A 10,167-nucleotide genomic window follows, 5' to 3' on the forward strand; every position below is an offset into this window, starting at 1 on the left:
TTGACTAGTAGTAGGCACAAAAACGATTCGGTGGATTATAATGGCAATGGTGGGTAATTTATAGGAAACTTGAAAGGGTAGTGGGGAAGTGGGAAAAAAATAATCTGAAATAAGCACCTCCTCACTTGCTTATGGATTATCATAATCCAAGGGGTTAGATTATATAATCTGGGCAAATAAGTTGGACTGTTTATTTGCCTCTTAGGATTATTTAATTCAGATTATATAATCTGGGAGGTAAACAAACAGGCCCTGAGTATAGACATGTCAGCGAGGAGCCGAGGACCCATCGAATGCAAAATTTGGCGCAAACCGGCATCTGCCGGACGGAATGTGCCGACATCGCGCGGGACGCGGGGGGCGGAGCACGTCCGCGGTCCACCCACTCCGCTGTGCCTGCAGCTGACGCCTCCGCCCGTCCCACACTCCCTCTCCCACGCAGCACTGCACGCCTGCGGCCTGAGCTTTGACCACCGCTTCGTCTGTCGTCTAATTCTTCTCCCCCCCGATCCCTACCGGAAGCCCGGAAGCAACCGCCAACCGTACCGCACCCCCACCAAGCGCGCACCTACTCAAAACGCAACAGCGCTCGCTTCCTCGCAGCTAGGTATCTCACTCCTCGCCAAGCGCGCACGTACTCAAAAAGCTCTAGCTCACAGACACGAGCCGTGCGGGGGAGGGAGGGAGGGAGAGAGAGAAAGGGGACCCCGATCCAATCCCAGTCCTCTAAAACCCTAGCGGGGAGCCGGGGATGAGGATCCAGTGCAACGCGTGCGGGGCCGCGGAGGCGCGGGTGCTGTGCTGCGCGGACGAGGCCGCGCTATGCGTCGCCTGCGACGAGGAGGTGCACGCCGCCAACAAGCTCGCCGGGAAGCACCAGCGGGTGCAGCTCCTGACGGACTCCGCCACCGCCGCCGCCTCCCCCGCGCCGGCCGTGCCCAAGTGCGACATCTGTCAGGTGAGGCCCCGAGCCCTCGCTCATCTCTGCTGCCCTCCTCCCTCCATCCCTGTAGTTGGATCGGGTTGGGGGGATTTGGAGTCGTCGCGCACTAGCAGGGTAGGTCTCATGCCTGATGATTTGGCCAGCGCAATGAATAGGCGGCTGAAGCAAAGCTGCTGTTAACCTTTCGGTCTGTAGTAAATTGCCTTACCCGACCAACTCCCCGTGGGATGCAGGACTCTTTTTCTAGAGCATTGGCGCAATTGCTGTATCATGTACCACGTTAACCTTGAGTTCAGTTTTTAAGCTGCCACAGGGTTTCCCTGCAGGATATTGCAATTATGAAGAGATTGACTTGGATGTTGTACTGATGTGCCACTACAGAGGAACCAAAGCATCATTTATCGACCCCTTTATCTGGGAAAAAAAATAAATAAAGCGACCTGTGATTATTACAGTAAACATTGCATTAAGGCTAGCAATGCTGCCTGCCTAAACAGTTATACATGTAAAAAAAGCGCTAGTATTTTTTCTTATTTTAGTCAGCGTACTCCAAGCTCATTCAGTACCAATTGGTTTTGAGCTTTTATTCGCATTGTACTTCAAAGGGATAGGTCTTGCTGCAGTGTCATAGATTTTTGAATTGTGGTGATATGGTTATGCTACAGCACGTTGCTTCTAGCTGGTGTGGTGAAGGTGCAGCGGCTAGGGGGCTTACACAATCGATCATTCGATCTAGAGTACTGCAAATTATCTCTCGGGACATATTTAAATGGATGAACAAGGCAATGATGTGCTACTTTTGTGGTTCAATTAATGCTAAGGTGGGGTTGTGGTTTCAAAGATGAAAGTTATAGGGGCTGTTTGGTTTGACGCCTAAGGCGCCACACCTAAGCTTAGCAGGTTGCCACATGTGTGGCGTGGCTAAGCAACTACACTTAGATATGCATTTGGTTTGCTACTGCGTCTAAGGTTAGGCATGACGAAAAAAGTGTGGTAGGGTTGGGTGCTAGATTCTGACGCCACAGGTGTGGCGATTATTTTTTTGGTGTGGCGAGTGGCTAGAATCATGCCTAAGGAATCGTGGCAGACTAACTTTAGAACACCAAACACATGCCTAAGCCAGTGTGGTACGCCTAACATTAGGCTGTGGCGTCTTAGGTGAACCACATATAGCTTTTTTGGGCTAAATTACATGATTTAAGAAAACAATCGAACACTTCTTTTATTTATCCATCTTTTTTATGCTCTAAAATTAGTACTTGTCAGTTTAAAACCAGCAGTAACAGCCCTTTCCAAGCAAGTTGGGGTAGGATAGAGTTGAAACACAAGATGAGCCACCAACAAGAAGGACAAATTTCTATAAATATAAAAGTATTGAAAGGCATCAATAATAGCAAGGAGAATAATTAAAGTTGACTCGATCATGCTGTCCTGTGTGGACCCAAGTATGAGCATGCATGCTTCACCATACTGCCTGGGTTACTGACCATGTGCGTGCACATGCAATCTCAATTTGCATTTCCAGCCTTGTTTTAATGATATGGATAAGCATTCAATCTAGTGTTCCCTGATAAAGTGTGCACTAGAAATGGCCCAAGCCTCAAGGGTAGCTTTGTTAAACTACAGTGCAAATTTTACTGGAATGACACTTATGTTTAAATGCCAATGGTGAAGATCATTCCAAATGCATGCATATAGAAGCTTTCTCTTCATTTGGTCATATATTCTTCAAGTATGATTGCTTACCATTTTATGAAGGTCTGAAATACTAGAAAGTTACATAGCTAAGTGTACTACAGGTTACGGTACATTTAACTAGAGTGAACCCCAATAGGCTTTACATTGCACTTGTACAAGTTTTCTCTTTTTCACCATCACCTAATTTACCACAGGTGGAAGAAATAGGTAATCTTCAAGATGAAAGACAAAGATGGCTACACAATGCACACACTAGCTCAAGCTCAAGCGCATGTGTGTGTTGCATCCCACAGTCTCCCGCACATGTTTACTTGCACAAGTTCATAAAAAGATGCAGTTACAGCACATGTGCACTTGTAACTACCTTGAGGAAGCTAAAGTGAAACACCATGTGTTTTCTCTAATTGGAACACATTAGTCCCTATCAATTTTTTGTAACCTGTCACATTTACTGATTTTGAAAACCTGGTTAATGCGCCAACCATCAAATTCTAAATTTACTAATTCAGTATAGTGACAATGTGACATCTTTATATTGTATCAACCTAAGTTGTGAGTACTGTAAACAGATAAATTTAGTTGTCTGGTGTGTTTCTGCAAGTTGCACTTGTTTTGTTTCACCGGTTGCTAGATGAGAACCCTTGTTTGTGCACTAAGGGCTACTGCTGTTTGGTACTTTGGGTGTGCCTTCTGTTTATACTCTACAGTGCATTATTGTGAGGATTGAATCACCATATGGATGATGAGTCAACTATATTTTACATTTTGAGTCTGTTGAAATATTGTCCATGGACACGCTGTATCTGAAATCTGAATGTGGCCAACTGGCTGCAGGGGCTCAGGTGGCTGGCGCAAGGAGCAAACAAGCAACAGCCTTATCCTGAGTTGCTATCATGATTTGTTAGTTAGCTACTAGATCCATTTGATAGTTTTATCTCCTAGCTGCTAGTACATTGTTATAAAAGGAGGGCATGTGACCATTAGTTGGCAGGCTAGAAGAATGTCAATGTATTATCTTAATTCCCTTCTATCGTTACCCTTATAGTGTGGCTGCCGGCTATCAGTGAGGTCACGCTGCTGGGGGTCAGGGCCATCTCAACCTGTGTTCATCACAACGATATACTTAGCTACTGCAACACGTTTTGTTGTGTACTGTATTGATTCCTCCTGCAAGACATTTCTCATGTTTATCCTTACCGCAGGAGGCTTCTGGATACTTCTTCTGCCTAGAGGACCGTGCACTACTTTGTAGAGACTGTGATGTTGCTATACACACAGTGAATTCCTTTGTTTCAGTACATCAGAGATTCCTGCTAACTGGAGTTCAGGTGGGTCTTGATCCTGCTGATCCAGTTCCACCCATTGCTGAAAAGCATGTTAATGCTTCTGGTGGATCAGTAAAGCAATCAGTGAGACATCTGCCTAGGAGAAGCCCGGGAGTTCAATTTTCAGTTGAAGGCAGTGCTTCTGTTCCGAGCAAAAATGTATCAAATGGAGATTATTCAAGGCAGAATTCTGTTCCAACAGCCAGGGCAGAAGTGGTTGATTGGACTAAGAACAATACTACAATTCAGTCAGTAGAATCCCCACCTAAGTACATGTCAGAGGAGAGTCCAACACTTCTGCAATCTAGCCAGACCACAACAGTCTTCTCTAACCAAATTAACGGCAATAGTGATGGGACCTACCACTTGTCATTCTCAAGTGGTAATGTGACAGACAGTCTACCAGATTGGCCTGTGGATGAGTTCTTCAGTAACTCAGAATATGTTCCAAACTTAGGCTTCTCCGAGCATGGTTCTTCTAAGGCAAGTTGCCACGTATACATTTTCTTTTTTTATCTCTTTTTCCTCCATATCATTAATAGCCTACTAGCTTCAACTTTAAGGTCTTTTAGACTGCTGATAAACATAGGCATCGTTTCTTGATATGCATGCGTTTATTTCTTGCATAGTTCATGGTTGATTGGCTTCATACACTTAAACTTATGACCTTTGATGATGAATATTCAGATTGTTGTTGCAAACATGTTTAAGAGCCTATAAGAGTGACATTCTTTCTGGCATCTACGTAGAGAAAATTAATGCATAAGATATTTAGGTTGAAAATTGTTTTGGGACACATATTTGCTGATCCCTTGGTGATCAGAGACATGTCGACATATGTTTCGCTTTAGTTTGTTGCAGAACTGAGTTACTGAACTTTGTGATTTCGTTGCAGAAGTAATGGAATTCGGTCTTACCGTTGTGGAAAAATTTAAGTTGAAAATTAATCTATCCTCTGTTAACTGGCTGATGGTGCACTAGAGTTTCAGATTTGTGCTGTTATTGTGCTAGGCTTTGTGGATTGTGACATGATGATAAGCACTTCATTTTAGCATAGTATCTGATTTGCTCATTCACTTGAAATACTTTAAAGGCAGACTATTGTTCTCTCTCTACAGGGTGATAACGCTAAGCTGGAGAGTGCTGGTGGATCTCTACAATGCCGTTTAGCTGAAGGCTCCATTGCTGAGGAACTATTAGGACAGGTGCCTGGGTTGATCACTGATGATTATATGAGCCGGGTACCTGAGAATTCATGGACAGTACCTGAGGTTCCCTCGCCACCAACTGCCTCGGGGCTCAATTGGCATGGGAATTTGTGTTTCCCTGCATATGACAGCACAATGTTTGTTCCTGAAATTACATCCCTCCAGAACTCCCAAAATCAGTTCACCGTACCTTCGAGTTTCAAGCGCCGGAGAAGAGAGTATTGAGGTGACGACAAGATCACTAGATATCCACTGTCCAGTTTAGGCCATCTTGAGAAAGGTTTCTTGCTGTACCAAATGACGGAGAAAGGATATCCAGGACTGGGTTATCATTCAAACTTCAACAGAACAATCCAAGTAGCTAGGTTTGAAGTGTGCTGCAATGCTTCAATGATGTTCATTTTCCAAAGATCTAAGCTTCGCTAGTGTTGGGGTCTTCTTCTCCGCGAAGGCCCTTTAGGCAAAAACACCTTCAGCAAGACAGTACAAAGGCAGGTGCAACATGAAGATATAAGCCGAAGCTACAATCAAAAGAGCTTCGGTTTGGTGTCATGCTAAAGACGAAGGACGATACCGACTTAAAGAGGAAAATACTGTATAGCCCTTGGTAGTCTGTATTATGATCATAATTAGTTATTAATGATATAAATGTAATTTTGTTCGGGCTACGGCTCGCGCCTATAAATAGATGAACAATATCCCCGTATTGTTTACGCTGCATGGTTGTTGGGGACTTGTTCTCAAATGCTATGAATTAAGAACAAGGCAACACAAAAAAAAAGTTAAAGGTTAATGCCCTTCGTCTCTCGAAACATTATTTCCCTGAGGATATAACGATATTCGGACGAAGGTCATGAAGGACATACCTTCGTGATCATAATATACTTAGATGAAAGACGAAGCATATGAAACATGGAAAATAACATGAATAATAGAATGATGTTATAATATACATTTGCTGTTATTTAATCATGAATGAATATAAACAATATTGAATTACATTTATACCTTTGACTTGACAGAAGGTAAAAATCCAAGTATGACGTGTGAGTGAATACAAGTCAGCGTGAACAGTACAGTGATACTGTTTATCTATTTATAGGCATAGCACGCAGCCTGTGTGGATTTATATTCATGTCCTTTACAACTGATTATAATCATGACACAGATTATCATGGACCAATCGGTATTTTCATCTTTAAGTCGGTGCTACCCTTCGTCTCATGGCGTGTCACTATGCCGAAGCTCCCCGGATGGTAGCTTCGGCTTTGTTTCTGTGTTGATCTTCCGAAAGTGTTTCTTCTTACAGGACCTTCGGCGACGAAGCAGACCCCCAACAGTAGCCCCTTTACGGTGCCAGATCGTTTTTCGTAACGAGTTCGACCCGTGAAAAATTCTCTTAGGCTTTGGAATGCCGAAGGTCCGAAAACACCTTCCATAAGCTCGTTGTCGAGAAACAATTAAATATTTCGAGTGCAAGGTGGTCCCACCATACGACGGGTACGCGTGATCTAGTGATTCACCTTCTCGCGCACTGTGGTCCACCGTTCAGTGGGTGCGGGCGACTGTTCAGCGGGTGTGAGCGGCTTGACGATTCACCTTCCCACCTGCATCACTATATAAACAGACGGGTAGGTGTGAAGTTACCACAACATTTATTACTATTGCACTGTTGTGCTGCTGAAAAATTTGACCATAGCCGAAGCTTATTCATCGTATTCTCAATCAGAGCATCGTCTTGTTTTAGCTTCGTTATAAGAGGGAGGTTCGGCAAAATTGCAAAAAGTCATCAACTTCATCAAAACCGTAAGAAATTCAGTATCAAATGGCCAGAGTGCGTTCAACTGCTAGAGTTACACGCGACGGAGAGGAGGCCGAAGCTGCTGAGACTGCCCCAATCTCCGAAGTAATGAGGCAATCAGGATTGGTTGTGATAGAGGGTGCTTCTGACGAAGGTGCGCCTGCTGCCGAAGCTGAACAAGCTGACATTGAAGAGGGTGATGCTGAAGAAGAGATAGATTATAACACCGTCATGCCATCCAAACCCAGCCACTTGGACTTTGGAAAGTCTACTGTCTCTAGGGCTGATATGCCCATGATGATAAAGCTAGGCTACTTCGGGGAAGCCGAGAAGAGGCTGATTTGTTTTGGCGGAGAAGAAACCACTCCGAAGCCAGAAAATGACGAGGTGGTAGTTTTCAGAAGCTTCTTCAAAGCAGGATTGAGGTTTCCTCTGCATGAAATGATTGGGGATGTTTTGGAAGATTTCGAAATTTATCTTCATCAGCTGACTCCTAACGCCATCGTTAGGCTCAACGTCTTTATCTGGGCTCTCCGAAGCCAAGGAGTGGACCCGCTTGCCGAAGCTTTCTGCCGGGTGCACGAGCTTCATTATCAGACGAAGGCTAGAGATGATGGGCTACACGAGAATTTCGGCTGTTACAACTTTGTGTACCGCAAAGATATGAAGACTCCGGTGATCAGCTATCACACCAAATGGCCAACCGGCTGGAAGAATGAGTGGTTTTATGTTAAGGTTGATGAGAAGATGGAGAAGATTGTTCAGAGCCCACTGGACCTAACCTTCGGGTTAACTAGGCCCCTATGTGACATGCTGCAAGGGTCACCATGCCGAGAAGTTGTGGACGAATTTCGAGTTGTGTCTGAGCATATTGGTACTAGAGATTTGGTGCAGGAATACTTAGCCAACAGAGTATTTCCGACGTTAAAGGAATGGAACATGCCGAAGCTTAAAGAAGAAAAGAAAAAGAATGAACTTGTTCGACTGTCCTATCCCTTCAAGTTCAAGAAATATTTCAAAGAGCCTTGCCAAGAATGGTTGGAAATGATCGAAGCTATGTGCAATGAAATTTTGGGCAACTATACTAAGAAAGAAGATCAATTGATGACCGCGGCCTTCGACACCCGACCGAAACAAAGGCTAAACCGAGTAATGGATGCCCTGAAATTTGAATACCCTGACTATGAACGGTTAAGAAAGGGTGCCGAAGGGCCAAAGCGAAAAAGAGTTGTCAGTGTCATCAAGAGGCAAGCTGCTAGAATGATAGAAGAAGATGAGAAAGCTTTGAAAAAAAATCCAGCCCTGAGCCGAAGGTGGCTGTTCCGAAGAAAAGAAAAACTTCGGCCGTGAAGCCAACAACAATTGATATAGAGGAAAAAATTCCTTCAACGCCTCCTGCTGCTGACGTGGAGGAAATTTTAAAGGTAATGACCAAATCTTTACCTCTCAAGCTAAGTCCACTAGAGCCACAACTGATGAAGCTTTTACAGAAGAAGGAGCCTGCGGCAATCAAGAAGCCTGCTGAAAAAAAGGCAAAGGATCATTACTGTTATTGATGCTATTGAAGAAACGCCACCGTCGGCTTCAGCGTCAAAAACACCAGCTGCCGAAGCTGCTCCTACCGAAGTTACGACTGCCGAAGCTGTGGCGGCCGAAGCCACAAGTCTTGAGAGCGCATTTTCTGATATTGATAAGATGATTTTGAATATGGCCACGGAAAAAACTGCTACAGCTGCCGAAGAGACCTCGGCCACAGTGCCTGGGAAAGAGAAGGAGATTGCCGAAGATACTTCAGAGGAAAATGATTTTAATTTTCGAAACATAATTGGCCAAAAGCTGTCTAAGGTTGAGAAGGAAGAGCTGAGGGATTATGCAATATCATGCGACTATCAGCCAGGAGCATTGCTCTTTGGTGGTGTTGACGAAGAGAGCTTAGGATGCCTTCGGGACCGGACTGAAGCGAAAGTTGTCAATACTCTATCGAAGAGAGTTGGCTTTCTGAAGCTTGAGGCCGACCTCAGCAGATACCGGCGGCAACATATCGTCGGTAGCTTGTTTTATTCTAATTTTAAGGTAAAGTTCTTACCTTAACTTTTTATTGTTTTCGAGATGAAGGTTACTTCTGATGAAGGTTATTTTTTCAGAGTCTACTACTAAGTAAAACCTTGAGGATGCAACAAGACCTCGAGGACAAGAAAAATGAGATTATAATTGAGGGCTTAGAGGACAAAATTAAAGATCACGAAGCTGCTCTGGAGAAGAAGGATTTCGTGCTTCAAACAATGGAGGGTTCGCCGACAGAAGCCCAACCCGAGATTGCTAGATTGAACAGTGAACTCTCCACGAAATCAAAAAGCTTCGAACAAGAGAAGAAGGATTTTGATGCAAAGCTTGAAGCTGAAGTTGCAAAAAGTTCGAACTTGCAAAAGTCATTGAAGGAACTTCAAGATAAATGTCTGAACTTCGGCAACCGGTGCGTGCAACGACTGAAGCAGGTCTTCAACTCTGTTGGAGCCAGTTCTGACAAATTTAAACCTTCAGCTGAAGACCTGCCAAGCGTCTTTGATCATATTGAAGGCGAAGTTGATGCTCTTGATGAAGTCATAGCTGGGCATGGTGACTTCTGCGCTCTGCTAGCTTCTCGTGGCATAACTGTTGCTTTTATGAAGGCTGGTTGCACGCACGGGAATATTGCAAACAGGCCGAATTTCAGCTTATCACCAGCGGACTTGAATAACATCCCCGGCCTGGCCCGAAGCATCGGAAACATATTCGTAACTCAAATTTGGGCGAAGGGTGGACGAAGCTTGGCTGGTGACGAAGCTCGAAGTCACCTTAAGCCGGTAATAAACTCATACCTTGTGCTTACCTTTTCTTTGAAACTTGAATTTACCTTATAACGCTTTGTTATGTACAGGATAACGAAGCCGAAGAGCAATGATCCGAAGCTTGGCGTATTATCCGATGCTTAGCGGATGGTGATGAAGCCAAAGACATTGCTGTGAAAAAACTCTAGAGAAACTCTTGAATTATCCTTGTAAAGAATATTGTAATTTAAGAATCAAATACTACTCTGTAAATTTGTCCATACCTTGTAATATATTTTTACCTTTCCGTCCATGTATGAACTGCTTTGATGTGGATGAAACTTGTATTTTTTGAGCCGAAGGCGAAAAACACCTTCCCTTCTTT

The 10,167-nt window shown here is 44.1% G+C and overlaps 1 protein-coding gene across 1 annotated transcript; it reads left to right on the plus strand.

Annotated features, from left to right (window-relative positions):
• Positions 1 to 673: 673 nt before the first annotated feature.
• LOC103629496 (probable salt tolerance protein) lies at positions 674 to 5,890 on the plus strand. Its single transcript, NM_001346834.1, has 3 exons — positions 674 to 958; positions 3,844 to 4,449; positions 5,085 to 5,890. Exons 1-3 carry the CDS (start codon positions 752 to 754, stop codon positions 5,397 to 5,399), a joined length of 1,128 nt encoding a protein of 375 aa, NP_001333763.1. The 5' UTR covers positions 674 to 751; the 3' UTR covers positions 5,400 to 5,890.
• Positions 5,891 to 10,167: the final 4,277 nt, after the last annotated feature.

Source organism: Zea mays, chromosome 6, assembly GCF_902167145.1.
Source record: "Zea mays cultivar B73 chromosome 6, Zm-B73-REFERENCE-NAM-5.0, whole genome shotgun sequence".
NCBI lineage: Eukaryota > Viridiplantae > Streptophyta > Magnoliopsida > Poales > Poaceae > Zea > Zea mays.